We start from the raw sequence: 17,820 nt of genomic DNA, 5'->3' as shown, positions 1-17,820 counted from the left end.
TAATACTCACGCATCTCATTGTCTATATGGTGCAGATAATGTGTGCCGTGAAATCATAGCGATAAAGAGCAGAATTATCTAGGGTCTAATTTGTATGTTGTTGGATTGTTATTATTATTGGAACCTAGTTTGGAAGTTACTTTATACTTTTGTTGTTCAAAAATAAATCAAAAACCTTAAAATATAACCTATTTCTCGTAGAATCGTTTCTGAAGATAGCAACGGAAGCAACCCATATTTAGTTAGATAATAAATAAATAAAAAATACAACTTTTTTTTTTCATTTTCTTCTTTCCTTTTTCGCGATTCCCTCTCGACGTAACCGGCAATTCACACCTAAATTCCATAAAAATCAATTAGTTCACCTTGAATGATTGATTTTTCCGGCTTTCCGCCGCCACTGCACTTCCTCGATCTACGCCCAGCTCTGTTCTTTTCTATCTCTATTCAGTTGTTTAATTCTCCTGGTAACAACCGTCGTGGTGGTGCTGATGATGATGACTTCACTTGGTGGTGGTGGTGGTGGAGGCAGAGGTGTTGGTGTTACTGGTGGAGGGAGATTCGTTACGTATCGACGCCTTTTACTGTGTCTCCGTCGGCTTCTCAGTCACCTAACTTCTATGGTGGTGGTCTCTGTACTACTGATTTGGATCTTCAAATATGAGTTGCTATCTACCCACCACTGCAAATTAAGCTCTTTATTTTAGCTCAAACTACTGCAATTGTGTACTGGATTCTATAAAAATTCTTATGCTTATAATTTTAAAACATTTATCTAAATCTAGGAACCCTGTTTGTCTAGCCTCGATTGGGTAATGGATTGTTAGTGCCTCAATATCTTATAGAATCAGCTTTTTTCTTCGTTTTGTGATGGTTGACTTCGTGAAGCTATAAATACTCCACTCTGCTTAAGATCTGACATTTTCTTACATACGCTTATCAACGTGATTGCTAAGTGAAAAGGAGTGGAACTTCATGTATTCTTGTATGCTCAAGGTCATACTGATTTGGATCATTTGCAATTTTTCTGTTGGCAAGTATCTTTCTGAGATACTTGCAGAACGTCACAAGCTTACGCCATACTGTTATAATTAGAGTTTCTTTTCTTCTTCGTAAGATCTACTATAATTTTTTGTTTCTTGCGTCAGAACTAGGACTTTTATAGTGGAGAATACAAGTTCTTTAGTGGAGATGGTCTTAGTTTACTGATTTTTATTGGTTATATTGGATATTATATTTATAATAAATTAGAATTGGTTTTGTATATCTTCCTTCCGCTATGCATATTGATTTGTTGTTGGTTTATTTTTGGGTGTAATTAAATATAATAGAGTATTTAATTCTATTATTTTTAAAACGCGTCTGGTAGTTTCATTGAATCATTATCCTGAATTTAGTACCAGACTTAAAGGAACTATAATGAATAAACCACAAAAATGTAATAGATATTTTGGTCACTGAAATGTGTCTACGAATGTGGGTACTTAACATGCTCTTTATTTTTTGAATTTTAGCACTAAATATCATCGTTTTCTGAAAAGTCAAACTAATTTTGATGGTGATTAAACATACTACTTCACAAAATAAAAATAAAAATTGCCCACATTTTTGGGTGGCAAATATGATGATAAGAATAAGTTATTTTGTGAAAAAACAAACTCTAGTTAATTTGCCCACATCTTTGGTTGTACCTGATTAATTGTTTTATTATATTTCAAAAAAACTAATTATTTTATTTCGAAAAAACTAAACTTCTTCAATAAAACTAAAATTGATATGCTATGATGCACAAATACATTTCTTAATAATCAAAATAAGATAAATGCATTCAGGTAGAACCCTTAGCCAACAACAATTAACTGAAAAAAGAATAAAAATAAAGACAACATTAAATATTTTTTTCTGAAATGAAGAAAATAAAACTCATAAATTCAGACAACTGAAAACTACAGTAAAAATATGCTTCTTTTAATTAAAGATTATTGTTAATGTATGAAGCATAAACACTGGTAGTAGAGGTGGTAGAGGAGGTGATGGAAGGCATGTGATTGGTGATGGCAAGATCACCAGTTGGTTGTTGGTGATAGTTGTAGTGGTTTCCATCTATCAAAGGAATTCTAGCATGTCCTCCATCATAACCCACATTTTGTGCCAACATCATATCATTAAATGAGTTTTCTTGATTCAGATACTGATTGGAATTCAGATCTACATTCAAATTCATGTTATGATTTAAATGAAAATTCAAATCATGATTCCAAGTCATGTTATTGTAGACTCCTTGAATATGACCTTAAAAATCATGCGAAGTATGATATTGAACCGGTTCTTGCAGATTTTGATTCATATTCATATTTTGGTATGGAATATGAGCACAAAACTCTCTAGCAGCACTTACCGCGGCTGTATTCACACCAACAGCAAAATCTGCAACAGCAGAAGGATCTATATCCGCAACTCCAATAGGAAGAGGAGATAAAGAAGAAGACTCACCATTTTCTAAATGAATTTGCATCCTTTGAGTAAGCTGATTGATATATTGATCAATATAGCGATGCAAATCGTGAAGGTCACTTGCACCATAATGATACTCCGACATCTTTCCTTCAAGACAATCAAACATAAATCGTTTAACTTGTAACTCCCGATTCTCAACAGCCAGCTTGTCTACTTGCTCTTTGATTTTGGTAATCTGCTCCCGCAAATACGTTTCTTGATCCATCATCTTTTTGTTTCTTGTTTCCATTGGCATCTCCATAAACTTCATTGCCACCTCTTGTGCACCTTCCTTTGACGGCCAAACCTCTGGTACCGACATATACGGACTGTAGATGACCCCACAAGCTTGGACACCACAAAGAGTTGTCAACTCGTGAAGTTTCTTCGTTATCCCTTTCTTCCTCTTCATGAATGTTTTTTTTCTTGATCTCTCATTGGCTATCAAAGATAATTTCAATTTCCTCATTATCTTTTTTCTTTTATTTTGTATGGTTTGTCTAGTTTGTTGGCACAAAGACTGTTTATATAGCAACGAAAGGGTTTCCCTATTCATTAGGTTTCTTATCACTAAGTCCAAATTAGAGGCAATAAATCTTTTATCAATTTACTATGTGTTTATCTATATATAGATCCTTATATTTCTGTGTGTAGTTGGTGCATTATCATTAGCTTATTACTTAATATAATATAATATATATATACATATAAGTTATTTTTATTATTAAAACTAATTTTATCTAGCTTAATTTGTTCATAGATTGTTAAATTTGGAAGAATTTTGTCCAAAAAAAAAAAGAACATATCTAGAACGTGCGGTTAGTAATATAAGAATACTTTTGTGAATAAAATTTGAAATATAGAAAAAAATATATTAGATATAATACCTTTAGAGGCGTTATGCCAGCTATTTTTATTTAAAAATACTTTTTATTAGCTTATTATTAGAAGTAATATAGCAGGTTTGAAAATATTTCATTTTGAAAGAATTACTAAAGTAGTGCATATATTTTGGTTTATTACTAGACTAGCACATATAAAGTGTTACTTACTAGAATAGTACTAATTTGTTGTAAAAAGACTTTAAACCATGTATTAATTTCGTAACTACAAAAGTGTCATTTTCATTTATAAATGGAAAAAATAATTAATAATAAAAACACAATGAAACATTAAACCCTAAACAACAATAGAAACCAAGGAGTCGTTTGTGTCGTTTGAACCGGAGTAGTGATTCAAGTGGCTTTTGTCAACAATTCTGGTAGAATTAATTTAAGAAGATGTTATGTTCAATAAATTATGACGATTATGTTGTGGTATGATTTGGGAACTAAAGAACGAACTTGTTGATAGGTATCAAATCGACAATAACAATGGAGCGAGGCGAATTCTAAAAGATGTTGGCGAAGAGTAAAAGGATGTAATAAACAACGGAAGTGGGGAAGAAAAGGAAGAGTCCACTTGAAAGTTCCTGGGTCGACTGTGAAGTTTGTTGGTGGACAGCGAAGTTTCGGATTTTTTGAAATTTTTTTTGGGATTCATCGATTAAGAGGTAATTTATGGGTCGGCCCTGGTTTTGTTCAGTAGAATAATTCTGTTTAATTTTAAAATCTTATCTATTTGTTGGTTTTGGGGATGGGTGTCGATCGACACCAAAGGAAGTGTCGATCGACACCTTCAATTTTTGGTTCGACCATATTGATTTAAATTGTCGATTTGGTTTGGTTTGATTTAAGTGAAACCTTAAAATGGGGTTATTTAAGTGGAAAGTCGACCTAGGTCGTGGTTTCAGTGTTGTTTCCCTTTTTCAGAGAGAAACAGAGAGCAAGAGAGCGTTCTTGGGAGATTTTGGAGTTTTGGTGCTTTTCCTTGGAGATCTTTCTGTGGGAGTGAAGATCCAGGGCTTGAGACGTAATATAAGGTTGCTTGGGTGTTGGATTCGTCAGTTTGGGTCAGAAACTTTCTACAAAAGAGGTGAGTGCATGACCATGGCTGATCTAAGCCTGAGATTACCTTTGTCTTGCTTGTTATGATTGCTATAGGGTTCTTACGGTTTCATCTGACTTTTGGTCAAGTTATGGACATATAGGAGGATAAGAGGAGCGAGATTCGACTCTTGGCTTTGATCAGATCGCATCTGCGGAGTTAGTGTCGATTGACACCATGGAGCAGTATTGATCGACACTGAGGGGTAGTGTCGGTCGACACCAATAGCCCCTGTCAATCGACACTTGGCTGGTATCGGTCGACACCTCCCTTTTCAGCGAGCAGATGATACTTGTTTCCCTGGTTTGTTATGTTTGTTTGATAATTGTTTGACATTGGAATCTCAGTTGCTTGTGTGTGTAGCCCAATAGATGGGAGGATTGCATCACTGAGTGTTTATGACAATACTCTAGCATCTCAATTTGTGTTTGTGGTGCAGGTAAAGGCAAAGTGTGATCCTGGAATCAAGGCAATGAAGAGGAGGATGTTCTAGTGGCTCGATTGGTTGTTGTTTGGCTTCTGTAGGTTGCTAGAGTTGAATCCTTAGAAAGTTGTCTAAGATTGTTGGTTCTTTGTTTTATGTTAGATTGGTTTGTTGGTTTATTTGTTATGGAATTAATGTTGGATATTTGGTTATTGGTTAATTCATTGGTTTAATGGTATCGTTTATGTTATCCGCTGTTGTTTGATTGGGGTTAGGATGTTAGTGACTATGAGATCACTAGATTATTAGTTATTAATATTAGAAAAAGGGTTAGGTCGTTTCAATAACACTGAGAAGTGATAAGAAGTTGTCAACTCAATAGCTCAATAGGGACATTGAACCTAAAGAAGGGGAGGTTGTGGTTGAGATTGAAGTTGAAGATGAGTTGATAGAGCAAGATTATGGTAAAGACATAGAAGCTGAAGAGGTTGTGGTTGACAAAGGAAAGAGTAAAGTGGTGGAGGATCCTAAGCAGGACAAGATCATTGATGGAGTTTCCAAGAAGAGTCAAATGGCTGCCAAAGAGACTCTATTTGTGCCTCCACCTTATGAGCCAAGATTGTCATTTCCTGGTCGGTTTAAGAAACAACAAGTGGACAAGTATAGAGCTATGTTTGATGCACAAATGAAAGATGTTGCTATTACAATGCCACTCATTGATGCATTCTTGCTGAACCCATCATACGACAAGTTCCTCAAGGAATGATTATATTAACCCATGAGTGTAGTGCTATCATTCAAAACAAGATAGTAGCAAAGAAGCTTGATGATCCTGGTAGTTTCACTCTTCCTTGTTCATTGGGACCTTTATCTTTTAGCCATTGTTTATGTGATCTTGGGGCTAGTGTGAGCTTGATGCCTCTCTCGGTTGCCAAAAGATTAGGTTTCACTCGCTACAAAGAGTGTAGAATCTCCCTTGTTCTTGCGGATAGGTCAGTTAGAACCCCGGTAGGACTGCTTGAAGACTTACCTGTCATGGTAGAGAATTTTGAGATTCCAACTGACTTTGTTGAATTAGAAATGTATGAAGAACCAAAGGACCTGCTCATCTTGGGACGCCCATTTCTAAGAACCGCAGGAGCTATGATTGATGTGTAAAGAGGAAAGATTCATTTGAATTTAGGAAAGGAAGCCCTGTGTTTTGACATCAACAAGGTGATGAGGAAGCCTAAAATTAAAAGACAAGCTTTCTACATTGAAGAAAGGGATGTTTTGGCTGATAAGCTTTTGGAAGAGTTAGCCATAGAAGATGAGCCCCAAAACACTTTGACTGTTAAACAAGGGGAGTTTGGGTTACTAAAGGAAGATAGTGAAGGGTATGAGAAGATTCTTGACTCTCGCAAGCCTTCAAGTGATAATGGAAGCTTCCTTGAGTTGAAAGAGCAGGTGGTGAACTCAGTTGAATGGGACTCAAATGATGATTTGAGTGAGCTTAAAGCACCCAAGATTGATTTTAAACCACTTCCTAAAGGGCTAAGGTATGATTTTCTTGGAACAAAACTCTACTTATCCTGTTATTATCAATGAAGAACTTAGTGAACTATAAACTGTTACTCTCCTAGGTAAATTAAAGAACTAAAGGAGAGCTATTGGTTTTTCACTAGATAATATTAAAGGAATCTTTGAATCTCTTTGCATGCATAGGATACATTTAGATGATGAATCAATGACTTCCATTGAACCACAAAGATTGTTAAATCTTAACCTAAGAGATCTAGTGAGGAAAGAGATTCTAAAGCTCCTTGATACGGGTATCATATATCCTATATCAGATAGTACATGGGTTTCACCGGTACATGTGGTACCCTAGAAAGGAGGAGTCACTGTTCTTAAGAATGATAAAGATGAGTTAATTCCTACAAGGATTATAATTGGACATCACATGTGTATTGATTATAGAAAAGTTAATGCCGCCTCTAGAATATCACTTTCCTTTACTGTTTATTGATCAAATGTTAGAACGGTTAGCAAACCATAGTCATTATTGCTTTTTAGACGGTTACTCAGGATTCTTTCGTATATCGATATTTACATGTCCCGGTACCTTCATATATCGAAGAATGCTGTTTGGACTATGTAATGCACCCGCTACTTTCCAACAGTGTATGATGTCCATTTTCTCGGATCTCATTGAAAATGTTGTTGAAGTATTCATGGATGACTTCTTTGTATATGAAGATTCTTTTTTTCTTGCCTCTCTAATCTTTGCAGGGTTTTAAAGAGATGTGAAGAAACCAATTTGGTTTCAAATTGGAGAAGTGTCACTTCATGGTGAAAGAAGGGATTTTGTTGGGACACAAGATTTCAGAGAAGGGCATTGAGGTTGATAGAGCTAAGATTGATGTGATGACCAATCTAGCACCACCAAATTCAGCAAGGAAATGAGAAGCTTCTTGGACCATGCTGGGTTTTATAGAAGGTTTATAAAAGACTTCTCAAAGATTGCTAGGCCTCTTACAAGGTTGTTGTGTAAATATGTTGCATTTGAGTTTGATGAGGAGTGTCTACAAGCTTTCAAGAAGATAAATGAAGAGTTGGTTAGTGCTCCAATAGTTCAAGCTCCAGATTGATATTGAACTATTGGAGCACTAACCAACTCTTTCTTTATATGGAACACTCTCCAAATCTAGTTTACCATTTGAATATCAATGCCTTTCTTGTCTTTAATCTCCAAATCTCCAAATCTGGAGTTGGTTAGTGCTCCAATAGTTCAAGCTCTAGATTGGAGTTCAAGCTCAAGAGTTGGATATTGTTGCTTCAAGAGTTTGATTTGGAGATTAAAGACAAGAAAGGCATTGAGAATTGAGTAGCTTTTCATCTATCTAGATTGAGGATTGACAATGAGATTCCAATCAATGATTCACTTCTGGAATAGCGGCTAATGGCAATTCAACTTCTAGATAAGAGCCATGAGACTTGGAAAAAGCTTGTAGAGGTCATAAGTTTAGAAGAGAATAGTTCTTCGTATGCAGATTATGTTAACTACCTAGCTTGTGGTCTTTAGCCACCAAAATTGGTGGGATATGCTAGAAAAAAGTTATTTAAGGACATCAATAACTACTACTAGGATGCACCTTATCTCTTCGCTTTTTGTAGGACAAAATTTATAGAAGATGTGTTTCTAAAGAAGAGATAGAAGGGTAGTAGAACTTTGTCATGGAGCAGCCTATGGGGGTCACTTCACCACATTCAAGACAGTTACAAAAATCCTTCAAGCTGGTTTGTGGTGGCCAAAAATGTTCAAGGACACTAAAGAGATTATCTCCAAGTGTGATTTATGTCAAAGAAAGGGAAACATCAGCATGAGCGATGAAATGCCTCAAACTCCTATTCTTGAAGTTGAAGTGTTTGATGTATGGGGTATAGACATCATGGGACCATTCCCTTCTTCATATGGTAATAACTACATACTTGTGGCTGTTGATTATGTCTCTAAATGGGTAGAAGCCATAGCTAGTCCTACTAATGATGCAAATGTGGTGTTGAAGTTGTTTAAGACAATCATCTTTCCAAGGTTTGGTATTCCAAGAGTGGTCATAAGTGATGGAGGAAGACACTTGATCAAGAAGGTCTTTGAGATTCTTCTCAAGAAGCATGGAGTGAAGCATAAGGTTGCTACTCCTTACCATCCTCAAATTAGTGGTCGATTTGAAGTTTCCAACAGGGAAATCAAGGCAATTCTTTTGAAAACAGTAGGTATCACAAGGAAGGATTGGACAAAGAAGTTGGATGATGCTCTATGGGCACACTTATATCATGGTTAAAAACCGTAAAAACCATGATATATCAACTCCCCCAGGCTTAGCTTTTGCTTGCCTTCAAGCAAAACAGAAACTTAGACCTGTGAAAGACGTTTGAAAACATATGAACTCACTCAACTGCAAGAAACTGATCTTCACACTCTTCATCGCCTTGACTCTCAAGAATTTACTTCATACTATTTGTCAATAAAAAGCATCAACATTTCTTACTCAAATCCCACAATCCTCTGGAGTCTCTAGTTTCGCCATTGTAATCTCATTAAATAAATTAAAGCAAATAAAAGCGAGTTCTTACCTTGGGAATATCGATCAGCGGCATATGGTCTATCTTCTTGCCAAGACATTCTTCATACATCTCTTTTCCTATCTCTTTTCTCACTTACAAGGGGTTCATTTTTCTCTAATTTTCTAGAGTATCATTTTACTTTTTTTATCAAACAATTTTTTATAGAAGTATGCACAAGTTTACGCTACATCCCTCAGCTCACTTATATCCTTCTTCTTTTTTTGTTTCTCCATTTTTTTTCTGATCTTTCTCTTTTGTTTTAGAGAACTGAAGGGAAGAGAGAGGGGAGACGTATTTTGAAAACTTGCACTGTCTTGTATGGCCCAAAGAAGAAGTCTAGTCCACTGATTTCCAACTCCCAAAGTAAGAGATTAAGTCCAGTTAAAATCTTGATAAAAATTGAGAAAACTTTAATTTAACCAGATATCCATTGAATAAGGCTTTCGGGATTGTTCATACAGCTCATAGTCTTTTCCACACTTCGGTTCTGAGGTCAAACTTAATCAAGAGTCATTAGAGTGTTAGCCAAAGAACAGAAACTGTTAGTTAAATATCATAATTCCCAAAAGAAAAATTTGAAAAATTTGACTCAATAAAAACAAAATACGGTTTTGACTGACACAATAGAAACAAAAACATAGTTAGTAGTTAGTAGACACCTCCCCTAGACTTAAACAACACTGTCTCCAGTGTTATCAAGAAAGAGAGAAGCAAAGTTAAAAAAAAATGTATTGAAAATTGTAATGAAAAGATGAACTGGTTACAGGTTACCCATGGGTCGACCAATGTTATTCTGTGAAGTTCACAGTGTCGACCGACGCCATGAAGGTGTTGATTGACACCCTCTGCGGACAGAAACATGATCGAAAATCCTTTGTTAGTTGCAGTTAGATTGTGTTGGTAAGTAATCCTTGGATGATTACTCTATTAAGAAGCACTCAAACACAAGTTAAAAGCAACATGATAGATAGATATTTCATTAGTTTCATACAACTCCAAACTCAAACTGACTCAATGCAAGAAGAAAAATGACTCAACCTAAAAAGGAAAAAGATAAAGAAAACCATGATTAGAAGCTAGGCATTATCAGCACCTGGACCGGCAGGAGGGGATGGTGATCTGCGCCTAGTAGGACAAATGCAGCCTGAAACAATCTTTTTATGGTGGTGGATATGGATGTTTGGTGAGTGATGGAATGATGATGAGATATGAATGATGAACAGGTGGGTGTAAGGTGTTTCAATTACCCTTATGCTGTTGTAGTATAAGAGATGTCAATCCTAAATGAGTGTTTGCAAGCAATCAGGATGTGCATAAATGTTTAAGTCAAGCCAAATATGAAGGATGTTTGTCACTAACAACCTATTGATGAAATGTAAAATGCAGAAAGTAAAAGCTACTAAGATAGATGCTAAATGTAAAGAAAACATACTAATCAAAGCTATGATGAAACAAGAACAGAAATAGAAGCTATGGTAATGCAAGTAATGAACTAATGCAAGGCAAGTAATGAAAAGGATGCTAAGTGAATGCAACAGAAATGCAAATAAAATGAAACATGAGTTGAGACAAGACAAATACAAAGCATAAACAAGAATTCTGGGGATGAGCTTGAGCAAGCACTCGATCGAGTGTAGCTCTAGTATAGGGTCGAGCTGGACAAACGCGAGAAACATAGCAATGCAAGCAAAACAGAGCAATACAAAAGCGAATCAAACAACGATCAAACAATAGGATTTAAGCTAGGAAATCAATAAACAAGGAAGGTCTTAGGGATGAATTCATGGGCTGGACTTTAGATTGTGGTTATCTAACTTAATCAACAAACCTCAACAAATATGAGCTAATCTCTAGAAAATGATCTCCAAGAACATGTTAATCCACTCTCATGACAGAAACAATCAAGCTCATATATTTCTAGGCTTGTTCTCACAAAGCAAATAACTTATACAAGCAAGCATTAAGCAACATATCATTTATAGTCAATAATCAAACAAGACATCTAATCTCTTAGCATGCCTAATGAAAATCTCTAGATCTAGCCTTATCTTTGCACCTTAGACATTGGTGTGATGCTAAGAGGCTTGAGATCAAACCCTACCCTCTCGGTTATAGGATCATCATTAGGAATATCTAGCCTAGAAGAGATCTACAACAATCAAGCTTGACCAAATCAAACAACCACAACATCCATCCAGCCTAAACCATCCCTAAGAGCTAAGGAAACTACTCACAATCACACATGATGAACAACAAAGTCATAAACCCAAAAAATACCGAAACTTGCATCAATATAAAGATAAAGCAAAGATCTATAATATTGAAGAAGGAATCAAACTCGAATTCTCAATATTTTGAAAGTTATGAAACCAACAAATATGAGGAATCTCTTGTTTTTCTCCTTCAAGGAGGTACAAGATCTAAGAAAATAAAAGTGCAAAAAGCAATAATTCCCAAAAGGGTAAATACTAGGTTTTAGAATATCTAAAAAGCTGGACTCTTTGGTGGCTGTAGGCCTTATATAGAAAAAGGAGTGGAAGCCCTAAAAATGCTAAAAGACAAAGTAGCTAGGCAGCTCGGTCAGCTCGACCTGGTGCTCGGTCGAGTGACCGGTCGAGTTGGCTTTTCTTCAGCTCCTTCCACTCGGTCGAGTCCTTCTCCGCACACGGTCGAGTGTCTGGTCGAGTGGGCGGTCAAGTGGAACTCCGGACCTTGGTTCTTCAGCTCTAACTTCCTTGCTTTCTCCTCTTGATAGCTTCAATCCTCTTAGCATTGCTTCCATGCTCCTTAGGTTCCAAAATCACCTGTTTATGCAAGAAAAGATGCAAATGCAATGCAACTATACTCTAATGCATGAACAGTCCTAAAGCTATGCAATAATGGATAGCAAAAGATGCAAAAGATGTGAATATACTAAGGGAAAACAGGGTAAAATATATGAACATCAACACCCCCAAACTTAGTCTTTGCTTGCCTTCAAGCAAATAATCAAGACATAGAAGGTAGGTAAGGTTTAAAAGTGGGATCTCAGCTCCTAAAGCTTGCCAATAAACCAGCTAGAATCAATGTCCAAGTTACTAGTACTATGATGCAAGTTGAATGAGCTGTACTTAAAGATTTTAGACAAGCCTATCACAACCTTTACTGATTTGAGCCTTAGATGTCCACATGCATTCAAATCAACCATTTCCTTTAACATTCATTAATCAAGAACATGAATCAATTATATGCTATGCTTAAACTCATTTGGCTTGGAGATAAAGGTTTTAAGACAATGATGGTCTCTTTTTTAGAGTGGGGCTTATCAATATCAAGGTTCTCTCATAAAAAATGGATTGAGCTTTAGAAGAATGCTAAAGGTAAGAACACTTAGACACATACAAGAACAAAACCTTGTCTATCCAAAAGGCACCCAAAGTGTTTATCCTATCAATCTAAACCCAAATGATCCTAGTGTTACCCTTTAACTTCTTCACTTCTCTTTCACCCTTTTCTCTTTTGATTTAAAAGTCTTAGGAGAGGTTTCTTATTTGATCTTTCTAGTGGAATGGGGGATTCTTACTTATTTGCTATGGTTCTCTTTTCTTCTTATTCTTAAGACATACAAGCATTTTGCTAGACTCTTCTTTTCTTTCTTTTCTTTTCTTTAACTAGAACCACATTTAAACAATCTCATACTTCCCATCCTTTCACTAGACATTGATTTTACACACTCTCGTCTTAAAGACTCTACCTTTTTCTTTCTCTTTTTTCCTCTTTTCTTTTCAAAACAGCCAAGTCCCAAACCCAACAAGTGAACCACCTAGTCCTATCTAGTTTGAAAAATGCAAACTAGAACTACACAAGACTTTACTCTTGTCAGTTCAAACCTAACACTTTCTACCAAGCTCAATCCCAAAAATAGGCCTCACACACACAAGAATAAACATGGCTTGAAAGAAGGGTTGGTTAATGGGTAGGAAAACTGATTTTAATGGTTTAATCAGCTACTTGGATCAACAAGAGTGGTAAAAAGGAGAAAGATGATCCAAATATGTATATGGTATCCATGAGTTTAAAGCAATGCACAAGTTGATAATTGAAAGTCAATATTAGGTTCTTATAGATAGGAAATGGCATCAAATCACAACATGCTTCAATTTAGACAAAATACAATGCAGGAATTCAAGGCTTGGTTCAATCTTATGCTTCTAACTACTCAACTAGCATCAAAGTACTATTAACTTGGGCATTGATCCTAGTTTGGTGAATCTAGCAAGCTAACAAGGCAAAACTCATCATAGATATCTAATGCAAATAATTGACAGTCCTACATGAAACATGCTAAACAAGATCCTAATATGCAATGCAACTACATGAACACTTTTTTTTTATAAAGATTTTTGCAAAAAATTTTCAAATTTTTAGGGTTTTTCTATGCCTTAGATGCTATGCAAATACTAACATGATTATGCTAAAAATTTGCTCCTTCTTGAATGGTGGTGAGGTCTTGGTTAGGTAGGATAAACTATTTTTTCCCAACTGTTGGAAGCTCAAAGTTGAAAATGTGATTTCCTTGATGTATCTCCTTGGCTAGTATGAGAGTAGAGGTGAGATAGCTTGAATCAATCCATCTTGGCAAGACCTTCTCTCCTCTAAGTGGGATCTTAGCAGCTTGTAGTATTGGAGTGATGATCCCTCCAATGGTTAGGGCTCCTCTTGAACCTTTGTTTTTGTAGCTTGCCTACCCAACTTCTCAAATATATCATGTGGTCAATGAGCACCATTGCAAGATCAGTCTCCACAGTGCTCCCAAGAATGATGGTTCCATCTCTTGCCTTAAGGATGATTCCATTGAGAGCCATATCAATCATCTTGAGCTCACCCTCATTGAGATTTCCAGTTTCCTTCCTAGCAAAGAAGGTGTTTGCTAAGGCCTTGTGGAAGTACCTTAGGACTGGGCTTCTTATCTTGGAACTCTTGGTCTTGGAGGATGAGTAAGTGATGTTGTCTCCAATGGTTTCCCAAACAGCAAAGAGCTCTTCTCTTGGTATCCTCAAGCTCCTATTACTCCCAACTTCAAAGCCAAAGATTTTGGCTATCTTCTTCATTGGAAGCTCATACTTCTTCCCCTTGATAGTAAAGGCAATATGACCAGCTCCCAACACATCATCCTTCCTTATGTAGGTGTGCAACTTGACTGTGGCTAGAAACTCACAGCTTTCTTCCTTATAACCCTCCATGCAAAGCCCCATGAACTTGGTTAGGCTGCTCTTCTCAAAAAGATATTCCACATCTTCATCAATGCCTAGCTTCTCCATGGTTTCTTTGTGTGGGTATCTAGTCCCCAAGAACTGCATTATCATGAAGTCTTAATAAAGTTCCCTCTTAGTCAAACCACAAGATTCTGCTTCTCCATCATCCTCTCCTTCTTCTTCTTCATCTTCTTCCTCACTCTCACTTTCATCCTCCTCTTGTGGAGTTTCAACTGCTGGCCTCTTGCCTTTGGCTTTGTTTCTCCTCATGATCTCCCTAAGAGTTGGCTCCCTTTCTTCTTCACTTTCAGCTCTCTCAGGATCTTCCTCAGCTGACTGATTTCTTGAACTTGGAATCCGACTCGATCGGCTACTCGGACTACCACTCGGTCGAATGCATGCTCGAGTGGGTGGTCGAGTGGTTCTTCCAGTTTCTCCTTTTGATTCAAGACGAGCATCACAACGATCTAGGGAGCTTTCAGCCGCTTGTTGAGACTTCCTAGTAATCCTTGAAGATATTTTCGAATAGAACTGAGAGGAATAGACTCAAAGCTTAAAGTTAATAGGTTAGTGACCCAAAAACTAAAAGAGCTAAGCTTGAGCAAAAAGATGAACTTTGAGAGAAATTTGAACTTGATTTTAACTTGTTTTTAAGCAAATGAGAGAGTGTGAGAGGTATATGATCGAATCAAGCTCTATTTAAAGAAGCTAAGGGGACAAGGAGACAAGAGTGGAGCGTCCATACCATTCAAATTTGAAATAGAAATCTTAACCTGCTTTTTGCTGCCACTCGACCCCACACTCGACCGCACGTGGTCGAGCTCCTTGACCAAAGTTTGAAAATTCAAGATTTTCTTCTTTTTCTTCCCTCCACTCGATCATTCTAGAGAAATGGGAATCGAGTGGGCCTTGGTTTCTTTTCAGCTCGGTCGAGTCGTGGGCCGGTCGAGTGGGCTTGCGAATCTACTTCCCCAAGTCCAAATCTCTCCATACCCATCTACACTTTCATTGAAAGGCCTGTCCAACACAAACATAAAATAAAACACATCAAAACTACAAGGAAAATAAAGCATATTTACAAAGGATACCTTAGGGACTTCCTCCCTAGTGAGCTTGTTTAGAGTCACTAAGCTTGACTTTGGTTGCCTTTTCAGGCTTGGTTTGGATACCAAGGAGGTGATGAAATCCTCCCTGGCACCTCTTGATCACTGTGAAGTTGACCCTTGATCACTTCACCCTTAACACACAAACCATATTTCTTCTTGATTTTGAGTCTTGGTCTTGCCTTCTTCAAAGACCTCTTGCTCAGCTTAACTTGGAGATCCTTCACCATACCAGTCAACTCTTGAACTGAACCCTTAAGCTTTTCCACTGAATCCTCTTGAAGTGAGAGCTTAGCCTTTGGAGTTGCCTCATCACTTAAGCCTTCATGACTACCTTTGTCCATGATAGTAAAAGGTTGATCATCAATGGTAGGAAGGTTGGTTGGGTTATAGATGTTAAACTTCATGGTTATCCCCTTAGCAATGTTCAAGGTCACAAGACCTTCCTTAACATCTATAACAGCTCCAACAGTGGCTAAGAATGGCCTCCCTAGAATGATAGGATCTTCAGGCTCCTTATCCATCTCTAGAACCACAAAGTCTGTATGAATCCTTGCCTTTCCTATCTTGACTGGAATATTCTCCAACTTGCCAACCACATCTCTGTTTGATCCATCAGCTAGACATATGTGAAGGTTGGTGGACTTGAACTCAATGTGCCCAAGCTTTTGTGCTATAGAGTAAGGCATCACACTGATAGATGCTCCCAAGTCACATAAGCACTGGTTTCTAGTGAAGATAGCTAAGTGAGCAAGGCAGATAGAATGGACCTGGATCCTTAAGCTTAATTGGGATGATAACTCCTCCAAGGTCTTTAAGATCCTTCTCATCTTGAGCATGAGCCTTCTTCTTTGACAATTCAAGCAAAAAATCCTTATAGAGAGGATATGGATCATACTGTTCCAAGGCAGGTCCTCTCTCTTCTTCTTGGTAAGCAATGATAACCTCTTGTATGGCCATCACTTCCTCTTGTTTCTCAATCACAAACTCTTCCTTCAAAGCTTTCACTTCCTCTTGTTGCAAAGCCATCATTTCTTTTTTCTCAATGATTTCCCTTAATTCCTTAAGCTTCTGTGCCTTGAAACGTCCTGGGAATAGTAGAGGCGGTTTGTAAGCAGGAGGAATGTACTTAGCAGGCTTGACAGCTTCTGATCCTTTGGCTCGATCGACCACTCGATTAGGCACTCGGTCGAGTGCTGGCTCGAGCACCTGGTCGAGTGCAATACTGGATTCAGTCTGCTTTGCACAAACTTCAGTCTGAACTTCAAGAAATGACCAATCCTCCCCATCTTGAACATCACTGTCCTCAGTGACTGCTTCATCAAAGATATGAATGGCTTTGGCAGTGAACTCCCTTGGGTTTTGAACTGCTTTTCCAGGGAGTTGGTTGGGCTTAGGAGCTGAAGTAGAGGCAAGGTTGCTCTCCACAAACTTCACTCTAGAGTTGAGACCCTCAAACTTCATGTTCAGATCATTGTACTGGGATGTGAGCCTTTGGTTCAACTCAGCAAACTGTTTGGCCTCCTCAATCTTGCCATTGGCTTGTCCAATCAACATTTGCTGCATCATTGCTCTTAAGTCTTTTGCCTGGCCTTGGTTAGTCTGAAACCCTGGTGGGGGACACAATTGGGGCTGGAACACTTGATGTTGTTGCTTGGGTGCATAGTTGTTTTGCTGTTGAGGCTGTTGAGGTGGATAGACTTGGTCTTGTGAATTGGCCACATTGGTGCTTCTATAGGAGAGGTTGTTGTTCTTGAACCCTCCTCCTTGGTTGTAGCCTTTGAATCCACCCTGGTTTTGCATATAACAGAGCTCAGCAAATTTCCTATCTCCTTCTTGAACTGGAACCTCTTCTTCACCAATGAAGTGAATGGACTTTTGTTGGCTAAGGAGGATCTTGTCAAGCTTCTCATTGACCATCTTCAAATCCTTCTTGTACTTGTCCTCTTGATCAGTGGAGGTGGACCTTATTGTTCTGTCAAAGTTCTCATTGTAATTGCCATCTGACTGAGCAAGATTTTCAACCAATTCCCATCCTTCTTCCACATTCTTGTTGAGGAAGTTGCCAGTTGAGGCTGTATCAAGAAGCATTCTGATCTTGGGAAGCACTCCTCTATACAAAGTACTTAGGAGGGACTCATTGCTGAAGCCATGGTGAGGACACTGAGTCTGGAATCCTTTAAACCTCTCCCAAGCTTCACAAAAGCTCTCATTATTCCTTTGAGCAAACCCATAAATTTCATTCCTCAATCTAGCAGTCCTAGCATTGGAGAAGAACTTGGCCAAGAAAGCCTTCTTGCAAGCATCCCATGTGGTGATTGCTCCAGTTGGAAGTGTCTTCTCCCAGAGATGAGCTTTGTCTCCAAGTGAGAAAGGGAACAGCCTAAGCTTGAAGTCATCTTCACTCACACCATTGATCTTGGTGAGACCACATATCCTATCAAACTCATCAAGGTGGTCTAGGGGATTT

At 37.7% G+C, this 17,820-nt stretch overlaps 1 protein-coding gene, 1 non-coding gene and 1 pseudogene across 2 annotated transcripts; 2 read left to right on the top strand and 1 right to left on the bottom strand.

Annotated features, from left to right (window-relative positions):
- Positions 1 to 1,855: 1,855 nt before the first annotated feature.
- Positions 1,856 to 3,035, bottom strand: LOC147919242 (agamous-like MADS-box protein AGL36 pseudogene; annotated as a pseudogene).
- A 2,633-nt stretch (positions 3,036 to 5,668) lies between these two features.
- LOC147919241 (uncharacterized) lies at positions 5,669 to 6,064 on the top strand. The gene has a single exon (XM_087503903.1). The coding sequence runs from the start codon at positions 5,669 to 5,671 to the stop codon at positions 6,062 to 6,064; it is 396 nt and encodes a 131-aa protein (XP_087360029.1).
- Positions 6,065 to 17,496: 11,432 nt separating this feature from the next.
- On the top strand, positions 17,497 to 17,603 carry LOC147919240 (small nucleolar RNA R71). The gene has a single exon (XR_015594262.1). It is a non-coding gene; the product is annotated as a small nucleolar RNA R71 (small nucleolar RNA).
- Positions 17,604 to 17,820: the final 217 nt, after the last annotated feature.

This window comes from Camelina sativa, chromosome 20, assembly GCF_030686135.1.
Source record: "Camelina sativa cultivar CO46 ecotype springtype chromosome 20, ASM3068613v1".
Lineage (NCBI taxonomy): Eukaryota > Viridiplantae > Streptophyta > Magnoliopsida > Brassicales > Brassicaceae > Camelina > Camelina sativa.
The sequence above is the reverse complement of the archived record's forward strand: the minus strand, read 5'-3'. Positions and strand labels throughout refer to the sequence as shown.

Coding starts and splice junctions, on each gene's coding strand:
- LOC147919241 (XM_087503903.1), top strand. CDS start 5,669: ATGATTATATTAACCCATGAGTGTAGTGCTATCATTCAAAACAAGATA.